Raw genomic sequence first — 24,425 nt, 5'->3', positions numbered from 1 at the left:
CATTGTTATGTTACCATAATTTACTTCCAGCTTATTCTTTCACGGAAGGCGATTTTTGTAGGCACGTACTCAGAGCGAGAGACCCACAGATGCAAGGATTTGTTTTGAAAATAGTATTCGGTTCCCATAGGAATATTTCCTGTTTCAATTCTTGAAATGAAATCATCAATCCAGGGTTTAGAAGACTCAAGAGTGCTGGAGTTTGTATTTGGTAGAAAAGGAAGGGGCTTATTAAATCATAAGGTTTCTTCGTGGCGTAAGATTACATTTGACAAATTAATCTTGGGTTCCCTTGATGCTCTGGTGTTTGTTTCAGTGTTGGATAGTTATTCCACTCATTTGTAACAAGTCGCCAATATCGTGGAATATCACTGAATGAAAGAACGCATCGGAGCGAAAAGACGCAAACAACTGGACAATTATCAGTATCAATTTTTGTAAAACAATTTTAATTTTAACACTCTAAAGGTTACACTGCCTAACTAAAACGGTAAACAGCCAACCCAAGTAACATTTTGTCTCTATTTCCAGTTTAGAGGCGAAGTGAAGTGGAGGAGGAAAAATTAATAGATTCTACCATGTTAATGTACAATTTTGTTTCCTTCGTCGCCTATCAAAAAAGCGATAATATCTCATCTCTCAAAAGCTCAAATTTTCTGAATTTTCATTTCATAAATAATTTATAATATTTCAGACTTTGTTCCGTGTGAAATTAACCGAATGTTTCTTTGACTAGCTGCATAAGCTTTTTCTTTCCTTTGTACAAAACTTTCATATTGTTTATGAGCGCGTTGAAGCGTCCATTTCCGTCAGAAGCTAAAAGAAAAGTTTCCTGTGCTTTGCTGAGGAATGTGATGAAGTCCATATAATGCTTGGGACTAATGTGGTTCAGTCTGCTATGTGCAGTGTTCACATATGCGCTAATGGTTCCCTCCAAAAGCTGCCTCAAAGGTTCTTCTTCGCAGGTCAACCTGCTATTGTCCTTAACGTAATATTGCCCATTCTGGGCCTCCTCCACAGCGGCCTTGGCAAGGGTGCACCGGAAAAGCAAATCTGATAGCACCGTTGGACAGTGTACTGCTTTGACGATGAGTGGAATGATCTGTGTGAGTTCGTTGTAGCCAAGAGCTTGGGACAGAGCGCATGCCCAGTGAATGTCTCCGATAGATGGGTGGCTGTCTTGGTTGTAAGCGAGGGTGAAGTGTTTCATGGCAAGAGTGGCAAGTTTGAAAGCTCTCTGAGGATAGCCGCGGTAGTCCATGTAGCGCGCAATGGCGAAGAGTTGTGTCGGTGGAATCACGGCGGCCGACTCTACAACTAAGCGATAAGCTGTCTCAAAGGCGGCAGGGTTTTTCTCGCAGAGCGTTAACGTAGAAAGGCAGCAGCGCTGTGGGTCTCGGCTGGCGCACTGCAGAGCCAAGGCTCGAGCACAACACATAAGCGCTTCCTTCTCGATCACTGTTAGCTCAAGACGCGCCGCCGTGGAAGGTGCCATCACGGCAGTAGCCACCTGAGATGTGGCTTCTGTTGGAGTGAACAGCGTGCTCCAGCTCTTCATGATGTGGCTGAGGGCAGATGTGCCAGATTCCACGGCGCATTCTATGACCCACTGCACCATGTCACGCCGCCTCCAGTTGTGAGCATTCAGCGTCATCTGTAGCACTTTGAGACCCAGTTCCATCGCAAAGTGAAGCATGTCAGGGTCGCGTGTTTCTGACGCCTGATCAGTGGACAGTTTGAAAGCGTCTTGCGCCAGACGAAATAGCTGAGTTGCAGAGTGTACGTGCTGTTGTGAGGCTTGTAGAATGGCTGGTAGACGTTCAGAAGAGTCCTTCGCAGCATTAAGTAGGCGCGATGCTAGCTCACACTGCTGAGATTGCAAGTGTCCTAGAGTGTACAATCGAGTGGACCTAGCGTGGCCCACCACGGGTATCTCCTCGTCCGCAATGTCACCTGGGAAGTCATCCAACGCTAAGAAACGCATTGCGCGGAGGCCAAGATCAAAGGCAAGATGTAAATCCTTTTGCATCAAGTTGCTAAATAAAAATCGTGCAAACGTGTGCATGGGAATGCTGTTTTTCTGCACTCCAAGTCCTAGGCTACTGAATGGCCCACTTTTCAGTAGAAGTTCAGTTTGTGTTTTGAGGACAGGATACAGAACATTGTCAAAAGTTAGAAGATTCAGCTGTGCGATGAGATGTTCCTCTTGACGACAAGCTTTGTCCTGCGCGTAGAATCCCACGGGGATAGATCGTTGCTGTCCCAGCCCCATGAGGGCCACTTCAAGAGCTAATGTTAAGAAGGTGTCATTTCCGTTTCCACATTCTGGAAGAGGAACGTTTGTAACGTTTTTAACTTCATTACATTCTGTACGGCCTTCAAACTCTGATTCACTATCTTGAGGCCCGATGGCTTCCTCGATAAGAGTGTCATACAGTACAACAATTGGATCGAGCTGATGTCCAATCCATCCCTCTATAAATCCATCTCTTTCTGTACTTTCATCGCAAAGTTTCTCCGCAATGTCGTCCTCGCTGAACTTCTCCAACAAAGCTTCCATTTCGTAAACTTTCTCCAACTGCTCCTCTTTCATACCTCGTGCTACAGCGACAGCCAATCGCAAGGCTTCTTGAGGATAGCCATGCGCTCGTAGGGCATCTACACGTGCGGCTGCCATGGGAACGTCCTCTGTTGACGCAGAAAAACAAAGACTTATGTAAGTGTACATCAGGCGTAAAAACATACTCCAAACTTTAGGATATTCCTTTTCCTTTGCATTCCTTGTGTAAGACTATTCATAAACCCATGTTCTCAACACAATTCTGTATACTTTTCCAAAGGTGTCGACAAGGAGAATTTGTTTAACAATCAAAGGCATCTCTTGTTGGTGATCATTACCGTTGTTCTCGTGACCTTAATGTGTGATTCAGAAAATTAAACTTATGGACCTATGTTTTTCTACTTTAATCAAACAATCCTCACCTTTCCATGTTAGGCATTCAATATCTTTATCTTGGCCTTCGCGTCCAATGAGGCATCTTAAAATGTGGTCTTCCCAGTCCAAATCACAAGCGTGCATTGCCCTAGAAAACACGGTACGGCGCATGCACATTTCGTCGGAAACATTGTCAATCTCGTCTGCGAGTTGAGCATCTGGATTTTCCAACGGGCAAACTTCTTGCCGGCTCCATGTTTCTAGTTGTTGTTTCCATGCGGCTTTTTCCGCACAAGTGCTGTCTGGGTTCAACACTACGCACACCCACAATGCACCGAGTTGATCCCACAACTGTCGACACTTATCATTCATCGAAGTGCCTTGTTCTTTCCAAATTTGTAGTCGAGGGTCAGCTAAAAACTGCTCTGTGATGAGTCTGAGCATGCGTGAGCCATTATTGTCATGGACACGAAGCATTTCTCGTACCTGTGGGGTATTAAAGGTTATCATTAGAAGATGTTAGTGTCCAAGGATGTGAATTTTTAAAAAAGCTTTTGCAATGTTCAGGCGCAGAAAACGAGGAGAAAAGTTGTCATGGACAGCGAGAGATAATAGTAACAGAGACGTGACTTCAGCAGATGTTTTTGTTGTTGTTAACTTGATTAATATTTCAGGTTTATTTGTGTTTGTTTTTATTTTAAAGATATTTGTGTTCAGTGAAACAATCAGTACTGTTTCCTACCTTAGCAAACATCGATAGAAGGTGTTTTCCGCTTCCATAATACCCTCCTTGAGACAAATAATTTCTAACTTGTTGCCTAACTTGTTCTGCATCTAAATGCCAGCAACTTTCATCATCAGCTCCAGCGCCTGCGGTCGGATCAGGAGCGCCTGGTAAACGGTTTATCTCTGAAGTTTTGAGCAGAATCTCATCGGCCAATCGCTGAGCAGTCGGCAAAACTTCGGTGTGATGCTCAGTTATGAGATACTGTAACAGTTTCTGAAGTTGTTCGCGATTCATTTGAAGTAATGTCTCTGAGATTGGTACCCTTAAAGTGACTTTTTCTGGGTTGCGAATTCTGTACAGCGCAAGCGCAACGACGTGAGGACACCAGAGAATGTCTTTGTTACCACAAGTGCAGGACACTTCGGTTATTTTACATCTATCGAAACCAACTGACACATTATATTCTTCTTTTTGAGCGCCATACTTTGTGTCTTCCTCTTCAACGACTTTTCCACTCAGTTGAAAACCTGAAACGCGACAATCATACCAAGCGAGTTAAAATAAACTCCCGAGAAGGCTTTCCTAATGGAAAATATTGGTTTGATTGGAACAGACCTATTTTCTACAGCGATATAAATCGTCTATTGTTTGTCTGGGTTAATTGTTTCTTTGACGTATTTTGCTTCTCTTTGTTAGAATGCAATTATGATATGATTAATCCACTGAAAGACTTCATTTTCATCCCAGCCATCTTTAAGCGCCTTAGACAAGAAAGTGTACCGTCTTCACCGCAATATTCGCCTCAAGCCGTTAAACTGTAGTGTTGAGTGATTCAAATGAAATCTATCCTTTACAGTTACTGCTGATTTTTTTCGTCCGATGGTTTACAAACTCTGATGTACAACATGACCGTACAGTACTTTGGACCAATGACCTATTAACATGATCTTTCACGTTAATAAACTTCACTCACAAAAACATGGTTTTCTGTTACATTTCCACACATTAGTAAGCTTCAAATCCGCGTTTTTAACCTTTGATCGAGAAAGCGCCTTAAAGAAGTTCTACTCCCGGGAAGATGAAAATCTTGGGAAAGAAACTTCCCTTTATTCAATTAATCAAAAATATGTGGTTGAAATGAGCTCAAAACCACGCAGGGAGGATTCCGAGTTGCAAAGACTTTATCCTGTTAGGTTCAAACAAGTCTATTACTTCAAAAATGCGCTTTCAAGAAGCAGTTTGCAATTGAAATCTGTTGAAAGAGCACATTCGTTTTCTTTCTATTGTCTTCGAAGAAATACGAGAAAACTGATAATCTTGGTCGTGATTTTGGTTGGTTGTTTTGTATTTCATTTAATATCCTGAAATGAATTGTCGAATGAATTCCTTTTGCATGCGCGCCCGCCCAGACAAGAGTGCATCCTTCTCGTGTTGCACGTAGGGCGTTTCCTTCAGGTACAGTCTCTTTCCTTTTCGACTGAAACGAATTATCACCAGAAGGCTTGGAAAATGTGGTTCAAGCACTGACGTTTAAACAAGGAAACACCAGCAAGGAAAGAGAAAAATTGCCTCAGTAACTGGGCCGCCTTAAAAATGAAACAACTCACACAGGTGACTGACCTCGCGAAGTATTCAACCCTGCGGCAATGAAAAATTGAACTGATTTTCTTTTCCGATTTTGAGATAAAAGCAAGCACTTTTCATGCAGCCCCTTTTCCGACAGAGCTTTAGTTTCTTAAAGCGAAAGCAAAGGAGCAATTTCACCGTGGTGAAAAGCTCCTCCACAGATTTTCACCTATCCTCTTTGTATTTAAAACAAATAAACAAACGAAGGTTTAGTCAGTTCATGTAGTTACAAAAATAGCGAAACTTTTGTGAACGAGCAACGAAAGGCACAGTTTCAGCGACGCTTGTTTCAAACTAATTAAACTGCGTAGTACTGTTATAGTGTAATTTTCGAGGTTTGCGTAAATGGGAGTTACGACTTTTTAGGCTCAGTGAAAATCATCAATCAGGAATATTAGACAACAAATTTGCTACAAAGTGACAGATATGTGTGTAGGAAAGGAAAATTACGAACTTAGTGTAAAGGGTTTGAGCTCACGTCGCCCAGATTGGTTTGGGATTGTAATGTGGTGGTAGCAGGAACCTTTGTGTAAAGCTTGTAGTGATGAATTGATGGACCTAGTGAAATTACGACTTATTTCCTTGCACAGAAACAGGAATAAAAACTGAAAGTCTTAGTTCATTAATATCAACACTTTACAAAGGTGACTCTGTTTGCTCAAGCGAAAACCTGACGATTGAACTTTGATGAGAAATTAAAACTTAGCTGGGGGTTTTTGCTCTGATCCAAGAAAACTTGCAAATACCCGACTCACTGTTTTTGCGAACTCAAAAAACCATGCAATTGAAACAAACTGCGGACGCTTTCAACCATGGAAGGGGTATCGCTAAGATACAGATTTTTTTAAAGCTCCTTCTTAAGTATCAAAAGGAGATTGGAATTATGAGTGTCTTACTACCAACAACAAAATTAGTTCGACTTTTTTACAAGAAAGCGAGTAGCGCTTTGTAAACTGTAACAATGTAAGTTTCACTCGAACGACCTAAAGTTCAACAGAATCACGAGCGAATGTAACAATTTAAGGCGAAGTTCCATGGTCACCGGTCGTATCAACACCACAATTTCATTCGTGTCACACGCGCGGCTAGAGATGAATTTTTTACGCTAATAAACAAATTCATGTACTTTGAAAAATCACGCGCTGCCCGCAGAATCAACTAGTAGACTTGCAAGAATCTGTATTAAAAAAAATCCATAGCAAAGCTTCGATTGCGAAAACCGATAGCAAGAAATTTCCTTTAAGCGGAATTTTATAGGGTTACCTAGGAGGTAAACTTTGGGCTAAACTGATAGCGGCTCTCTCAGGGTTATTACTATTCTTATTACAATTGATGGTAGACTGACTGGCGCTAGCGCTCAGGAGGGTGAAAAAACAGACCGAATTAAGCACGAACGCATTCAATTTTCAATGAAAATGCTTGAAAACTCTTATACCTTGCCCGATTTGAAATTTTACAGCTTCCTGACGATCCTGTAAGAGATTAAGTTTTTCTTTTCGCCCAATTTATGTTAGTTTAGGTCAGTTGTACCCATAGAAAACCGGCACAGTGTCGCAAACTTTGAAAATTCACTTACCGACTTGTAGAACATCTCTGACGGCGTTTTCTTCAAGAAGAGCCAAACCTCTCTGAAATGGCAGCCTTTTTGCATCGTTGTGTGAAACTGTGGCATGGAGAGACGAGTACATGCAAATATCTCGCTCATTTCTCGGGAAAGACCAGTAAACCACTTTGAGTTGTACGGGCTCAGGTATCGGAGTTCCTTGTTCCTCTACGTGTTGGAAAGGAATATTTGCTGCCACGCATTGAGCGCTTAAATCCAACAGAGATAAAGGTTCATTTTGTTGTATTTCTTTGTGAAGTTTACGAAATTTTGTCGGTTCTCGACTCGGAGAAGCCGTCCTCGGACGCTTGCGTTGTGTAGCCATCAGAGCAAATGAACGCAGGCTATCGCCACTGTAAACACAATCACAAGTGTTGAGAAGAACAGACTCCCCACGTCGAACCCCTCTGGTCTTTACAATGAGATGCGAGATAATTCACGTTGTCAAAATGAAAATTTCGGCAACCGCTCGCAACCGACTTTGTTCGCGAGCTCTCTCTGTGGTCATAGAATAATCTGCCAGGAGAAAACAAAGCAATCTTGAGTGATAATATAAAACTCAACCGGCGTAAAGCTGTATTGAAGCTTAGTGGTCGCGCACTGATCAACAGCTCGACTCTCCTCACCCTAATTGGCAGCTGGAAACAGGTTCTCTCCCCAGGGACTTTTTTAGTGGCGCTGTTCTACGGTGTTTGTGTTCTTTCGTGTTCAGGTAGGGGGGAAGAAGGTTCTGTGATTTTAACGAGTGTTTGAGGCTATTTTAACACCGCATCAAGGATTGATCGCTTTGTATGTCAAATCGAGTGACATTTTCAAAGGCCACAAGGTTTACTTTGGGTCTCGTATGGCTCCCGTTTGGCTGTTAGTGGCAGATAAACCGCTGGAACTGGCGACAGTGTGTCTACGAACCCCTGGCACGTGTAGGCCCTGAGTGCGTTGATTGACATGTCTCTATTATTAAACGTATAATTAAATTAATAGAAATTTACATTGCGGACGTTACGTCACTTGAGTGTAGCGATTAAATGAAAACCCAGTTGGTCACGACTAAGAGGCGACTGTATAACCTCCTCGGCGGCTGGAGACGATATATCAAAAGAGACAGTATTTAGGCGTAGATAAGTTCATAAACATAGTAGGCCTAGTGGGGAATTTGTTGATATCAGGGAATTAGTGCCAGCGAGAGCCTATTGTGTGACAACTTCGTTGAAATTCGTTCCATTTAGTCGCCCCGGGAGAGTAGTGGCGTGTTTTTATGGACGGCTCACTGGCGCCAGTTCACAATGAACCCGGCATATGCATTTCAAATTTTAATAACCTGGTGTTTTAAGCCCATATTTGTTTACCAGAGGCGGAATCGTGGGTTTGACGTCTTAGCGCTGCTGTGGTATTGAAGCAAGTGGATGATTTTGGACCTACTGGACGAAAAGACGCGAATATCGACAAGGTTTTGACGCGAAATCGAACGAAATCGACGAGTTTGGCCGCCGGAAGCCGGCCGACAAGCTGTCTACAAGGGCTTATGACAGACCGATTAGTCGTTGTGGGGAGCGGGGGTGTTTTGTGATTTGGCGACATTCTGTCGCCGGCGACAATGGAGGTCTGAAGATTGGGGGTAATGTTGAATTTGCAGTATTTTGAGAATTCATGGATAGGCGATCCACTGATGGCTAGGATATTGGCCTCCTGTGAATAGCGTGCCTTGTGTTTTCGAAATGACAATTAGTTGAGTAAAAAAAAAATATTCAGTCTTCGCTTCCTCAAAATATTTCAACCGCCAAGCGCTGATCAGCAGGTACAATGTACGTTCACGTTCTATTAGTTTTCAAATGATAATCCCTTTTTAAAAGTCCTTTGGGGCGCTCAGAAATTGCTAGAGATTTAAGCGGTCCTTTTGTGTTTTAAGTCAGGGACTGCGAGATCTTTATTTAGCGTCTAGTTGGTTTGTAGAATTAATAGGCACTCGGATCACCTAATATCGTCTTTGTGGCGTTGAAATCAAATTTCGTGCGTTTTATAATGGCGAAAGGAAAGTGTCTCTACTTGTGTGTCTTCACAAAACGGCTTGAACTTAAGTTAGGATTTCCGAACGTGCTTTAGAGCTTCAAGTTAGCATTTTTAATGGTATTTCAATGCTAAGCGAGACTTCGAATGGAAAATCTGACATAATGAATCTCGAAGAACTTTCAAGTTTTTAACACACTACAAGCTAGTTTCGACGAAAAGAATTGTCGGAAGTACGTAAATATTTCCGTCATTTTCTGATCCTTTCGCAATGCCATTTTGTCATATTTGCCGCTTTTCTAGCTCAAATTGAAATCGTTTACGTGAGAAATAAATTTTCTTCACGGTACACTTACACAAACGCACTTCGGCTTGACTGATTTTCTCACGAATTCAGTGCTGAACAAGTTTGCGTTGAATGTTTGAAAAGAAAGAAGAAATTCTTAATTTTGCTTCTATTTTGCGAGAATTTCGTAATTTGTTGTTGAAATTTAGCGTATTTTCTCGATCAATAACAAACAGCAAACAGACACGACCCAACCTAAATCTCGTACAATATCTTTGCATCATGTAACTTTCCGATGTCTGCATGTACATAACCTTGTTATTACGTGTTGCTTATCTTTAATAACCGAAACCAATTTTCGTAAGTGTTCAGGTTTTGTGCTTAAAAGTAAATTGTTGTTTTGTCAACTTGAATCACCCTGTGCCGGGTCTTCTGGATAATTTTAAACTAGATCCTCGTCATGGGATGGCTTAGTAACTTTTCATATGTTGAGCTAGTTTCGAAAGCTGTTTTACAGTCAACTAGAGATTGTCACGCCTGATTCCGAATACTTAGGTAAGCACATCAAGTATATACGTACATAAAAGGAAATAAAGCAAGTCAGTTAAATTTGTAAAGAACTCTCTTGATTTTCATGCAAAATTTCTACACAAAATAGTGAAATAAACAGCTCTTTCTGAAATGACTATACCCAAGCGTTAAAATGCTAAAAATTTTGAGGCGGTAATGTGAAAGTTCTTCAAATGAAAGACTTAGTAACATTTTAATCTACTTACAATAGTTTAGCGCGCAAGCCAGTTCAGGTCAGATGCGTCTGTATAATCTGGATTTCTTTCGGCGTTGGTAACAGCTGAAGAGGTCAGCTAATGTCCTCAGTTTTTTCAAGTCTGTTTATCTTGGCTTTTGCTAGTGGCATCTGATTATTTTTAGTGCATACCCCTGGATTGACAATATATTTATATTTCTCAGTGTGGGCAAAAGAAACACGAGGTATATAACACGCTGGTGAAGTTTTTGTTAGCTTGTATTTATGGTTATGAAAATTGAGTTACGGTCCCAGCTAGCTTGCCCGGCAGCGAAAATATACACAATTTATTTCCTCAAGGAATGAATTTGTTTTGGGAAGATTTTGAGCTTAGATGCCGGTGAAACAATATTCGCGAGTTGCTAATTAGTTTGGGCAGGGCCCAGATACCCCCTGATCCAAACAAAATGTAAGTTTACCGGAAAATATTCGTTATCCAGCATGCCCTATCAGACATTATGGCGAGGGTAAGATAAGCTTTCATTTGGTCTCGCTTCCTGATCGGATCGAAGCGCCACTCGATTTGCACACTAATTTAAACAAATATAAAAACACGACCACCGAAAGGGGGGCAAATCACACTAAATGGCGCATCGGAAATTTCTCTAATAATAGATCTTAATAACAAGTCAGCATAATCTCCTGGATTCTAGGAGGCAGGCAAATCTGTGGCGGTGTGTAGTGTTTCATAGGCAGATGGTAGGAATAAATTATGCAGTTTTGGAACACACACGGTTTTTGTCAGATGAGTGCTCTAAACGGCGTTATCAATAGGCCTGAGGTCTGTGAAACTCGCACCATTTTTTTTTTTAAAGGAAAGGAATAGTAAGCTTCCATAATGTTTGTCCGTTTTTTGATGTAGCTAAGTCGTTAAACCCTGTTTGTCCTATTCTGAAGAAGCTATGCACGCAAGTTTTTACATGGATTTTTTTACTAACCGACACTAAAACACGGTGCCTTTTCTTCCAAAACAATTATCGTTTCCTTTTTTCTCGCGTAGGACATCCGGCCCTTTTCATGAATGAATCGATGTCGAAGATAAATGTGACTGCGTGCGGATCAAACTACGTTTTCGTTGAATACAACGAGCCATTAGGAACAGACATTTATGTTTAAACTAGAATCAGTACCCAGAGGCGATCACAAGACAAAAGACCTATTTACCGTCTTGTCATACTCTTATTTTTCAATAGTTAGCCCCATTAGATCTTTGCGGGAAGTTTGCGCCTTTGTAAGCCTCTCTGATCCCCTTGGGTCTGTTAAATTGCTCTGCCATTGGACATTTGTGCGGTCGATAAGTACCTTATATACAAGCTCAATGATGACAATATCTTTATTTATCCACACATGTCATGACAGGCTAGGTTCAAGTAGGGCCAAATGCGGTCTAGGAACAATTGCGGGAGCTGTTTCAACAGCGAATATGACAACAATGCTATGCTAAACAATGAAAGGAAACGTGCTATTAGCAAGATCAGGGATCAACATGTCGTTTAATCGTTGAAATAACCCCCTTGTTTGTTCTTCCCGTGTGCGCGCGAGACATACTGGCGCTTCGGTACTTAAAACTGTCACCGTTTGACTTTCCTTTCTTTTGACCAGGGGCCTTATCCTGTTAAACTTAATCAAGCCTCATCCTTGGTTTTTTTTAATGGAATGTACGCAGAGAAATGAACACATAATCTTGCCGAATTTTGAAACTCTGACCTTTTCCGACTTTTATTTTCTCGTCCGTTTTCCATTTACCTGAATACAACTATGTTAGAGAAATTTTTTTGCTCACAAAACTTAAAGTGGATATGATATCTTCTTTATTACCATATTTTTAATGTTAAATGAAAGCCTTTTTTGGTGAATTTTGCAACGATGGGCCATGCTGTTTGTACATAATGTCACTTCTGAAAACATTCACAGAGTGGGGCAGGCTTTTTGGGATCGAACCAACAAAATTTATTAGAACGAATTCTATTTAAAGAACGTAACTCCTATTGCGTGACAGCCGGTCACCCATCGGTTTTTAACAAAAGGGTCTTTGCCTTTGTAAATGTCCTGACGTCTGAACATTGTTATTTTTCAAAATTCATTCTCGTTCGATATGGTTCGAGCAAAGAACTTTGTATTGAAAAGAACATTTTGTGTTAAAAAGTGATGAAATGAAAACTTGACTTGATGGTCAATTGGAAGCTATTATTTAAACGAATAACTACTCTTTTTTTAGCTTTGTTTTGGTAACCTAGGAGACCCAAGTCGATCTAAGTCGATCTTTTGTGTCTACATTTACAAGTCAATCCACTCACGTAGAATATTCGCGGTTTCTATGTTTATTTTCATTCTGCTGAGTCATTTTTAAAGAAAAATTGAGAAAGTGCAAATAAATTGAAGTTTCTAGGGCGAAAATATTAGCTCGTCGAGGGAAAAGACATTGCATCGCCACCCTTAATAATTTGAACGTGTGCAACAACGCCTGGGTGTGGTAAAAATGGACTAATCGTATCCTTGACCTTTTTAAAATATTATACATTTCAGTTTGTGCAAATTACAAGCTATACCTAACATTTTTCAAGGTCATTATCGATTAGCAATTTTTTTTTCTTTTCCAAATGTAATCAGCGCTGGTTTTTTCTAATTTTCGAAGGTAATTGTTGCCTCTTGGGTTTTTTTTTTTCTACTTTTATAATGGAATATTTTTTACCCCAATGCACAGCTTAAAAAATGATATAAATATTAAGGTAAGGGTCATTTTTACCTTCCCTAAAGCAGTTGTGTGTTTGTGACTACTGTCTACAACTACTCACCCACAGAATAGCTTGCGAAGAAGTTGTCTATCACCAGTGATAGAGACGGCGCTGAACCCTTTTTATAACAAATGTTTCCCTTTGCGGCTCAAAAGGATACTGACCTATTAGCAAACGCGGACGTGTCCTTTTATCGGCAGTGTTGTATATTATTTATTACAATCGATTACGTTTCAATTCTTTAGCCTTCCCGCCCCAGGAGACCCTGCTGGGGTATTGTACCGCCCTCCATTATCAGTTGATTGTTTTAGAAATTTGGCGCGAAAACCACCGCCAGAACGGCGTCAGTTGTGACCGCTGTTTCAAGGGGTGGGGCGCTTACGTCATACTACCTGTGGTTGTAAAATTCGTAATTCCTTAAAATTAGTATTAAGACAAAACTGGGGGTCTATCCCGTAATATTTTGGCAACCTCTTATCAGAGTTTAAGTGGAAATTCCGTTTTCTCAGGTGTGATACGTGCTACGAATTCGAAATAGGTTTTTTGGTTTGTCAGAACAGGGGTTACAAATTCAATTTTGACGTGAGTTGGAAATGGTAAAGAATCCTGGAAGTATTTAGCTTTTTCACGTAAAACACTCATTTTTTATGTCTGAATAGGGAGGATACGGTGATGAAAAAGCCAGATAAACTATTAGTCACTAAAATAAGAGCGTCCCGATTCAAAGAACTCAAAATCAGGCAGTCTTTTGTGACGAGAGTGAGAAACGAGCGCATATGATTTCGCCGTAAAGCGGCGACAACCTTGGAATGGAATACGTGTTTTAATAGACTTTATCCGCTCATTTACAGTAAGCGTTGTCCCTACTGTTGCCCAACAAGATATCACCAAACTGTCGACACCGGACCGCGACAGTGAGACTCTTAGGCGACATTTTAATCTCAAAACCGTGTAACCAAAATCGTGAGAATAGTTCGAACGACCTTCCTGAAGGACAATTGGTGACGCTTACTTACTATAAAATACTAAGGAATGGAAACACTAAGATGAAAAACCTCCTCACTAGACGATCTTCTCTCACGAAGCCTGTAATAAGATACTAAATCATGGTTGAAAATCATACTTATAATATTTCTTTGACTCTTCATTGTTTTGATTTGGTTTTGCGCACGCACGTACAAAGTTTGCAAAAAACATTAAACTTATCCGGTCCAGAAATGAAACAATTAAACAAAGTAGATTTCTGCGCGTCAAGATTAGAGAGGGCGCGTAAATAACATCACGTTTTTTACGTTTCGTGCACAAGGTGCGCACGAAATTCTTGTCGTCGAACCTGCGTGCATTTCGTGGACAAAACTGATCGCATTTAGCGAGTTCTGTACTCGAAACACCTAAGTACTTTACTTGAAAGCCATTAGAGACAGTATTGCTTAACAAAACCACAGATGTTCAGGTTAAGCTTATGATTAACAAAAGATGTAATGATTTGATAAATGCTTGGCACGAACTAACGCGTGTGTTTGACTTATTCTGCAAGCGTCGTCGTAAAGATGCGAGAAACGAAGAGAAGAACAATTAAAAATATTGAGGCTTTTTTTTTTTTTTTTTTTTAAGAATGAGAATTATGAAATTAAATCGTTAATGTTTCTAGCCAGGACATGTGTGCAAGTGCACCTTTGTTTAAGAAATAATTGTTTTAACAAAAGACGTTTGACATAATTTATGCATTGCGTATAGATATCACGGGATGTCATTTAGTTCAATTCTTGATATTGTCTCAGCTTATTTCTTTTCTTATTTGTCGGGTTTCCGTGTATGACTTTTTTTATTCCCTAAGTAGAATGATAGTGATCTTTAACGATGAATCGGATGTCATTTTATTTTTAATTGTAGGAAGAAGCGCTACGTGCTTGCGTTTAAACTATGGCCATCGATTCATCAGTGGTGGCAAGTAGTAACTTAAAAAATTGCCAAGTTTCGCAAACTTCTCGTCAGCCTTTGCTATGAGTCTTTATTACCTCATGGTTTATATTTATTTATATTTATATTTCAATCGCTGTTTTTCTCTCTTCTTTTTTATTTCTCAAATTTAAGTTTTTGCGCCCAAAACCGAGGGTGTAAGGGCACTATAGGTTTGAGTCACTGTTGTAAGCGATCATAGTCTGTGAAGGGGCCTTTCAGTGGATGGAGCATGCAGTAAACGCAGAAACATTTATACTATGGCACGGTTAAGTAGTTGTGTTGCTAAAATTGTTCATCACCGAATCTTTTTTTAAAAAAATGCTCTTCAAGTGGGCTTTTTAGAGAAATAAACGCCCTTTGAATTACAGAATCATTGATAATATTGACACTTAAAAAATCAATAGAAACAGTTTCAGTCGAAGCTCTCGTTGAGGCCTAGTAAAAGCCGACACTACTCAAAAAATTGGAAGCAAATAGATACATATTCGTGTGCGTAATTCAGTTGTAATGAATAGAATGAACGTTTCTGGTATACATGACCAGAGGTTTGGTATTAAGGACAAGTACTTCTGGGATTGACGAGAACAAAGAGCGAGCGAGACTTTCTCAGTAGTTTGTGCATGTTTTAGCATTAAAGCTCTTGTTTTAAACCTTTGTGGCTTACAACTCTACTCCGTTTCGCCGATGAAACTCTTCATATTTTTCATTTGTTGGTAGACTTACAAAAGAAGACGCTGCTTATCTTCTTGTATTTTAGTCTTAATTTTAGTCACGTGCTTAACAGTTCTGTCCGTCCTTGGCAGTAACAAGAAGCTGTGTACCGCGGAAGCGATGTCTCGTTATGGTCGCACTTTCCGACGCTCGAAAACATCGTCAAATTGGACGAAACTGCAGAATATAGACATAGGAAAATAGAAAAATACTCAAGAAGAACGAATAAAACCAAAAGGTGCGGCGATGACAGAGGATGGAAAAGATCACAACGGATTGTAACTGGGCGTGACGAGCGTGAGAAAAATGTTTGGGCCACATTTTTCTAGACTCCCCTTCGAAATATGTTTACGTTGTATTCACAGCGAAAGTTGTACCTGTCTATCTATTTTCATTGAGTTAAAGCTCAGCATAAATGGCAACGGCAAAGAAAAATTAAAGTTTTTTAGACAACGTAGGGAAAAAAAGCAAAACTGAGATTTGTTTTTCACAGTTATTGTAAATATTTACTCCAGGTGTTCAAACGGATGAAAGCTTCAGTTCGCTACGAGCGATATTTTTATCCTCTTTGATGGGACAATACGCCAGTGCATGTTTTTTCAGTTGTCGTTTAGGTCATTCATCCTTATTGCTTCTAGTGGCCGGCGCTTCCTAGCACAGTTCCTGTTGGCAACTGTCACGGTTGAAGATTCCTTTTAAGACTGCACGAAATTGTCCGGTTTCGAAATTTTTAGCTGAATTCCGCATTGCTCAGATTGGAAAAAGCTTCGTCTTAAACTGCTCGAGGAAAACAAAAGTTCGGGTCAGTTGTCTAGACGAATTCTCGCTTAGGCCCCAGTTTTAGAAAATCAATGGACTTAAAAGACTTTTGTAAGGACGTTTTTTTGAAAAAAATAAAAGTTTATCTGTGTTACTGGTGAGTCCTCTTGATCCTGCTTAAAAATCACTGCTTAGATAACACGTTAAATGGTTTAGAAGGCGATCTTGCACAACACTGACTCACCTTTGGTTGAATAACCGGCTAAACCTGTTGTACGATGTTACTTGCATCCACGAGTTCAACTACTATGGTAAATGGTTTGAACCCTGGGGTTACGTTTGATCGTGTTGTCTGATTGTGCGGGTGAGTGTAGTCCTGAAAAGGACTGTTGTCGGAAGTTGTGGCTGTCACTTCGACAACCTGAGCCGAAGTCATCATCAGTCTCATCAGAGTTGTTGTCAGTCGATTATTTCAGTCCATTAGGTCCAGGTCGTAAAAAATGATTTAGACGGTTCAGACATGATGTTATTTGCTCTAGGACTCACATGGTGTAGTTCGGTCGTGATGGGTCAGTTTCGATCTCTCGACAACGTTATGATTTGTTTTGTCAATTGAGTCGAAAAGATTTCTTATTTGGCAATGTAATACTAGTGAAATATTCGACATACCTTAACTATCAGAAAAACAACAGTCCCGCTTCTGTCTACGACTTTCCCCTCACAAGGTCTGCATGGGTTTTTGATCAATTGAAGAGGGAGGAATCAACTATTGAAGCTTTATGTGAAAGAAACACCGCTCTCGCATTTTGTTTAAGGGGCGTTCACTGTCTACTTTCGCTATCAATCTGTTTTTCTGAAAGTAATCCGAAACTTACTTCAATTTGATGATTCTCAGATAGGCGGGGCGTACACTTATGAAAGTGGAAACTCGCCTTCTTAGTTTTGTTCTAACTGTAAAACTACTAATGACTTACTTTAAAGACAGGAAAATAGCTCTTCAGGAAAAAAAAAACCAAAAAAAAAGAACATATGCTCAACTATCCTCGTGCAGTAATTTTCCATGAGGTGGTGAAGGAGCAACAGTGAATCAAAATGTTGAACTCCAAACTACTCACGACGTGACATCTCACTGTTGGTACGCTTAAGTTTTCGGTTTTTAAAGAACGTAATATGAGTCTAAGGTTTATTTATCTTGTTATTTATCTAGCCTATAGTTTATTTATCCTAACTGAGGTACACATTAGCAGAGTACTTTGAGAACGGTAAAAGAAGGAACAGGTTTGAACCAAAATCATGAATTAAGATGACGTTTGTGATAAGAGACCACCTCGAAGCTTTGTCGTGATCTCAAACAAGGTATTTGGAATGCAACTGAGCTGATGGTTCAGCCAAAGAGTACACGAAATCTCGAGGTCCATTGTAAACTTGAGATTGATTTTTGATATTTCTCGATGAGGATGAATTAGATACCGTGGTCCTTTTTCGATGAGGATGAATTGGATACCGCGGCCCTTTTTAAGAAACAGGCACAAAAGCTTTGGCTGTTTAATTTTTCTCATTATTTGGACTCGGGCACATAACATGTGAATATTTATCAGTTGGGTAGACCAGAAAAATATGTCAACACTTTCCGTTAAATGGAAAAAAAAATTTTAGTGATAAATAAAATCAGTCTTAAAATAGACTCTCTTAAATGGCAGTGTGTCCAAACTTTTCAACGTTGTTGACATGCAGGGGCCCGTTTCCCAAACGTCCCGGTAACTTAACGAGCCCGAAGCCTTATTTAAGGGTAAAAATTTTGGGAATAGAGAAGCAAGTTCTGGCATCCTAATTGTTGAATAATTTTTAAAACTTTTGAAACCCCAATTCTGAATGAAAACAGAATGTTTTACCGGGAGCCCCTGGCCCGAAACAGTCTTTCTTGGAGAGGAATTTATCAGCGGAAGTGACGCCAGCATATCCGTGTAGTATGTTGCCATTTGCCTTGCTATATATCACTTTAAATCACTTTTCAAAATTCCTCGAAGAACCTTCGAAAATATGACGGTCTTACTTTTGTTTTGAAATCAAGCAATTTTGTTTGCATGTTTCGGGCCAACACTTTCACTAAAAGATTGTAAAAAGTAGTTAGGAGATTCAAGTGTGGCATTCTTTTTTTGTTAAATAACTTTGAAGCTTTCACTTTGCCAAACTACCGCCGTCAACTGCTCATTAATTGCTCAGCGAACATTTCAGCACACGATTTCTAATTTAAACTGCCTTGTGACCACGCCAGAAATTCTGACACTTCTGACCAAAAGTCAAGACCCAGTGGCCTGTTTTGCTACTCCTTTTTTTTTTTCAAGATCATTTGATGCTTTAAGTTTTTCAAGGCCAAAATTTCAAAGAGCTTGACATCGTGACGCGGAAATGCGTTAGTATCTGAGTGTAAGAAACGCAAATATTTACTCAAATTGTCGTTTGTCCATAATAACTCTTGACTACGCAAAACCAAACCATGAAAGAGAACAAAGGTTTATTTTATCACTTTTGAATCAATTTTTTTGTTAAACCTCTATCTCCGCCATGGCTTACCGAGGATAACAAATTGAACACAGAAAGAGATCAAGAATCTAAGCGACAAGGTCTCGATAACTCTGTCAAAAAACTTAGGGATCAAAACTCTGCTAGGAAAAGCTGAGAAACAGGACATCTAATCTAAGAACCTGAAAAGCCTCGATGATTAAAGGAGAAATAAGCTTTCGATAGTTGTAGTTACTTGTTTGCTTACTAGGCTATGTGTTGGTCTTGCCGAAAAATCTTGCTCAACTGAACATGAATAGAATACATTTGAACGCGGCTTACCCCTTGATTAACCTCCTTGAGTTTTATCCGTCCTGTGCAGTTTTTTGTTCGACAAAATGCTCATTTAGAATCTTAATTTCATCCTTCAAAGCCAGCCATCGTTAAAGAATTTTTAAATATTTTAATTGCGAAAGATATTTCTTTAAGATCAGACGTCGTGTTATGTTAATTGGGTCCACATGTGCAAAATCTAAGGTATTCAAAACATCCTTATCTCATGTTTCAGCCTGCGCTCGGCTGTTTATACCGCTTCCTGAGACGCCTTTATATTACAGGCGTTCCATAGGTAAGCAGATCTACACCAGAGTTTCAATTTTACTAGGCTAGGAGCTCAAACAATGGTTGATATGATTATCAAAGATTTGACAAACATATCTAAATAGCGCGGCAGCCTTCAAATCTAGTACTCAAAGGAGTATCGACAAAATCCTGTATATTTTTAAATATATTCAGCAGTATTTTCGTTTGATGTGAATTGTATTTCAAAATATTAATTTAAAAAATGTGGTATTTTCTTGCAGTTTGTTACTTGGCGCTCCCTATATTCAAAAGTTTTATGCGTGTTTTGTTATCCTATGGTGAGATAAAGCATGTTTTTCTTCACATAATCACCTAAAGAATGAATTACACAGCTTATCCACCTCAAAGACTAAAGATAAGGAAAGCCTTTCTTTTGTTTTCTGAATTCTGACTTAGACACAGCATTTATCAGTGTAATGACATTGTCATTTAGCCATCCGAGTTTGTGTTTACTGTTTAGTCAATTCTATTTTTTCCACAGTCCCAATATTGAAATCATGAAAGCGTTATCATATTGGTGGAATTCTTTTCATTTTTCTTTTTGCTTTTCAAGTAAAATTTTGTCTAGCAATGGATATCTTAAAAACATGTATGTGAAAAAATATCTCAGATTACGAGTTTTTTATTCAGGTGGAACGAACAAAACTTCCTAAGGAGATTATTCAAGTGGTGCAGGTGTGTTAACATGTATGTGGATTTGTGTGGAGCAGATTTTTCGGAGAGACGAACACACGGAGTCCAATGAGCAAAACATGGTCTGCCTTGAGAAATTTTAGGCGTTACCAATTCAACCTATCATAACAAACCGACCTAGAGTTCTGTTCCAGTGTATACTTGATAGATGTTAGACTGCAGTACATTAATTTTGATCAGTACAAAGCGCCCTAATATTCATTGAAATATCTTGTGTTGGCAGAACTGATTTGGCGGTGTTGTTTTCCAATGTGATGCATACCTCCTTGGTGTGGAATCATTTACTTTTGATAAACTGTGTAAGTTTTGTATTTCTACCATGGTCATGTACTCCAGTAGGTTCCTGCCCAGGTGTTTAGAGATGGATACTGCATTCCAGGTATTTACTCATAAAGCACGGCGGCTCTTACGCATCTCAGATAAGGCGTGTTTTCGGGCGCAGTGCTTGGCAAACATAGCAAAGAGATGTATAACAGAAAACCAAATAAAAAGGCAAAGTGGAAAAAAATGGGCTCGTCTTTGCAACAAAGCTTTTCACAATATTTTTAAACTTGATGTTAATCAAGTTAGCGACAATCTATCGACACTTAAGGAATACGCACAATAAAAACAGGTAAGCTGCCACGTTTGAGAGTGATATGGTGAAAATCTAAGATAGTTCCGAGAACTCGAAATTTTCTAGATGCCTGATGATGGTAACATTTGTTTGAGGGAAAAACCGATGAAGGTCATCGCTCTACTCAGTGTCACCACGCAACTATTTTTCTTTCACTAGTTAACTGGTCTCGTGTGTGAAGCGTGATAACTTGTACGTCGGGCCTATTCATCTCCTCGTATTTGTTTTAAAATCTTTATGAACCTGCCTAATTATTTGCGCAAAGAATCGTTTCCTCTGGGACCATTTTTACAACTTTTTAAGTCTGTAAATTTAGCAAATGTTTCGGTCTTTGGAGGGTATTATTTGTCAAATTTTATTGCGTTCATAAAGGTGTTAAGTCATTTCAATTTCGTGCGGCCTCTTCAGTCTAACAAACCATAAACGCCCGATTGAGAACAAACAGAGCGCACTCGTTTTAAGTAATTCGAAAACGAAATAGGTGAAGCAATCACTTTACAGGTCACTTGATTACAACCATGGAAAATAATTTTAAAGCTTACAAAGGCTGTACATGTTGAGACTTTCGAGAGTTAATACAAGCAGGAGCACAATAATTTTGGTGTCCTTCTGATTGAGAAGCACGATTTGCTCAGAGCTTCTCCCTTTTAGCTGGTAGACATTTCTTTATAAATAACTAAGATAGCTTTGTTTCTCATCAAGTGAACACTATTTAACTGGCAAGACTGTTTTACACTCTCTTCGGTTCTTTACAGAATAATGTCTTGAAATTACAAGGAAAATTTCTTTGTTAGTCACTTTTGGGAGATTCCAAGGGTTATTCCCAATAATCGTGCTTTATTGAGCCTGATTTTCCTGGGAAACACACTATGGCAAGCTGATCTTCGAAATGAAAGCGGCCCATCCTTTCTTGGAAGTGTGCTCCACACAGACATTTATTCCGATCCTCAAATCAAATTCATAGGCTTTAATTTGTTACAACAAGTGATTCCGGTATAAATGGGCCTGGCAAAATTCAAGTTTTGGACGTTGATGTTGCCAGCTAAGTTCAGTATACTGTCTTCTCTTCAAAATGTTCCCTTCAGCCTTAACATAAAAACTTACGATAGCCTTAACAACTCACGAGTTTTTTTTCATTCCTGTAAGAGATCCAATTTTGTTTTATTGCGAAATAATGACAATTGAGATAATAACAATTCAACGGGATAGTTTGGGGCCGACCAAAACATACATGGTGTTTCAATTCATGCCAAAATATAAATATTTAGAAAAACGTTGAGGAGGTCTATTTTTTGACCAAAAGGGAAAAAATGCTTCGTCAGATAATTCACATAAACTTGATATGGATTAAATCTTGTTGATAACGAGCAATGGATAATACGAAGCTATTTTAACCACAATAATAGTTGATCACCCTGAGGTGAAGAGCTTGCACCAATTAAGCATTCCACAAGAATTTAAGAATACTTATGACCTACTGCAAAATTGTTTCATAATCCCAAAGTTTACTTACATTTCCTCGGTTCTTGAATGCGTGGGTTCAGTTTTACGTGATAGACACTCGCCAATCCAGCCGTGTTTGTTGTGGACTCTTTACAATACCTTCGTGGGGGTACACCATCCACGACTTAAGAGAGATCCCACTTCGTAACATTAAGTATTTAGATCTTTGACAATTTTCGCTTCCCACCTGGGGGGTAACAAAACGATTTGGAGCTCTCTCAATTACAAAATGGTTAATTACGCTATTTTTCAAAGAAATATATCATGAAAAGGCAGAGAAAGAATGAAGCACTAGACGTGATAAGTTTCAGTAAAATTTTGCGGCTTCGTGCGGTCGAATTAATAATACCATTCGCTAGAAACTATTTTAGCATGGACATTGGCAGTTTAGAAGCTTGCTCAAACGAAGAAATAATGAATCTTTTGAGAGATCGAGAGAGCCTTTTTTTGTAGACTTAAAGATATCATTATATTCACGAAAACCTTTTTCTTTTCGGACAACGCAAGGATTTGCATAAGAAAAAGGGAAAATGCACACACAAAGTTGTTGAACTAGCTTGTTTGTTTATACAGTGAAAATCAACCTTCCCTGCTCGGAAAGATTACGGAAAGAAGATTAACTTGTATCCGTGGTGAAAAATGTGGGAGAACTTCACTGGTGCTATATAAGTTTTACGAGGGCAGTTGAAGCAAGTACCTGCAAGCCATTTATACAGGGTCGTCTTTAGACTACGAAGCGAATTGGTCTTTGTGTTTATTCACTCGTGATGGTTTAACTAGTGAGATGGTAGAGTTGTTCGAGGCGATTTGGCTATATTTTCCCGGCTGAAAAGCTTTTTACGTGTTCACAATTATCCGCAAAAATGTGGGATATTTATCTGTAAAATGAACGTGTTGTCACTCTTGTATTTTTTTTATTTCCCGAAACCGAGGTATGTTCTACATGATAACAGGCGAATATTACAGGAATAAGTTTTCAACTGAAAATTACTACAAACATGAAGATTTTAAAGGGAAAAATTGAAGCTTACCTGACCCCGAATTTTGAATTGATAAAAAATAATTGTATATAGTTTCAAGTTTATCTAGGTCTATCGATCTAAGTGTAAGTGAGGCCAAATATATATCTGCTACAGAGATTGCGGCTAAAAACGCAGTTAGGGACTTAATTCGCAAAAATTGTACCGTGCGATATAGCAAACGCGTGGTTAGATAATTCCTCTTTTTCTCCACTTATCCTGGCCATTAAGACACGTTACAATTTTCAACTTAAAATTGTGCAACGGCTTAAGCATTAACCCTGGTTAGGTTGATAAAATGCTTTACCTTGTTCGCGTTTCAAGGCCCAGCTTCGGCGGGATGAATTAAGTTACGCTTGACGCTGAGAGTTCGTGAAATCGCCGAGAAACGGCTGTGGCAGTACTTAAGATCCTGTAGATTTTGCGTCGCTCGTTTTCCAACTTTGAATTATATTTTCTGTAGGTCCACGCGTTGATCTCTGTATTATTCATTTCATTTCGACATCTCCAAACATGAACAGCTGGTGTCGACAACCATTCATTCTTGTCGCGGTTTAATTCATGCAGTATGACAGCTTTCGGTTCAAAGTGTCTCTTTGTCAATGTCCGTAGTTCAAGTCAGCTACGATAAAGCTTCGCAATTTAACTTGAGTGACAAATTCTGTTGAGAACAAACTCCTGATGATCGAGTTGCCAAGAAAAACTATCCCGCAAATTGAATTTAAATGCGCTTCGAACAAAAAGCTCAAACGCTTTTTTCTTGATGGGATAATAACTTGGGATAAATTGTGCCACCATTAATTGGAACCAAAATGCAAACGCAAACGAATCGCCAAGGAGGTTTTTTAATTTGATAGTGAGAGTTTTTGTCAGAAGCGAATATTTTGCACGTATGCAATTATTATTGGTTTTTTTTTCAGTTTTAGGTGCGGCACTTTCCCTTTCAAGGTATTGATAATTTCATCATTGTTTAAAGTCATACTTTAGGATCGATGAAAATTGTTTTTAAAACAGAAGTAAAACTTGAAATTTACTTTGTTTGCTAGTTTGGTCCAACATCGAATAGAAACTGTGAATAACTTATTGAGGAACAGCTGGGGTGGCTTAGGATGGAGGCGATTGAGTCGGATTGAAAGTAATTTTAGAATAATAGTTTGATAAGATAGAAAAACACAAAAGAGGCAAAGATAAAACAGTCAGGGACTGGAAGGAGGTTGGCGCGGATTGCGAATAGCAAAGTTTACTTTAATCTTCATACCAAGTTTGCGAGATGCCCAAACCGTAACTGATATTGCAA

At 39.3% G+C, this 24,425-nt stretch overlaps 1 protein-coding gene and 1 long non-coding RNA gene across 9 annotated transcripts; one reads left to right on the top strand and one right to left on the bottom strand.

Annotated features, from left to right (window-relative positions):
• Positions 1–428: 428 nt before the first annotated feature.
• Positions 429–24,024, bottom strand: LOC113683364 (zinc finger SWIM domain-containing protein 5). 7 transcript variants are annotated; one of them, XM_089186615.1, is made up of 6 exons: positions 23,436–24,024; positions 22,120–22,296; positions 6,865–7,407; positions 3,678–4,189; positions 2,983–3,421; positions 429–2,688 (listed from the first exon to the last, which is right to left on the bottom strand). In XM_089186615.1, the coding sequence occupies exons 3-6, from the start codon at positions 7,214–7,216 to the stop codon at positions 713–715; spliced, it is 3,279 nt and encodes a 1,092-aa protein (XP_089042741.1). In that variant the 5' UTR covers positions 7,217–7,407; positions 22,120–22,296; positions 23,436–24,024; the 3' UTR covers positions 429–712. The 7 variants fall into 7 exon arrangements, with proteins under 7 accessions (XP_089042741.1, XP_089042742.1, XP_089042739.1 ...); XM_089186616.1 differs by lacking the exons at positions 22,120–22,296; positions 23,436–24,024 and adding exons at positions 9,958–10,120; positions 12,782–12,882; XM_089186613.1 differs by lacking the exons at positions 22,120–22,296; positions 23,436–24,024 and adding exons at positions 7,518–7,842; positions 12,782–12,831.
• Positions 8,461–11,460, top strand: LOC113683368 (uncharacterized). 2 transcript variants are annotated; one of them, XR_016180861.1, is made up of 2 exons: positions 8,461–8,686; positions 10,987–11,460. It is a non-coding gene; the product is annotated as an uncharacterized LOC113683368 (long non-coding RNA). The 2 variants fall into 2 exon arrangements; XR_016180860.1 differs by having other exon boundaries at positions 8,488–8,693.
• Positions 24,025–24,425: the final 401 nt, after the last annotated feature.

Source organism: Pocillopora damicornis, chromosome 11 (assembly GCF_964200805.1).
Source record: "Pocillopora damicornis chromosome 11, jaPocDami1.2, whole genome shotgun sequence".
NCBI classification, from domain to species: Eukaryota; Metazoa; Cnidaria; class Anthozoa; order Scleractinia; family Pocilloporidae; genus Pocillopora; species Pocillopora damicornis.
Note: the sequence above shows the minus strand (reverse complement) of the source record. Positions and strands in the feature narration are given on the sequence as shown.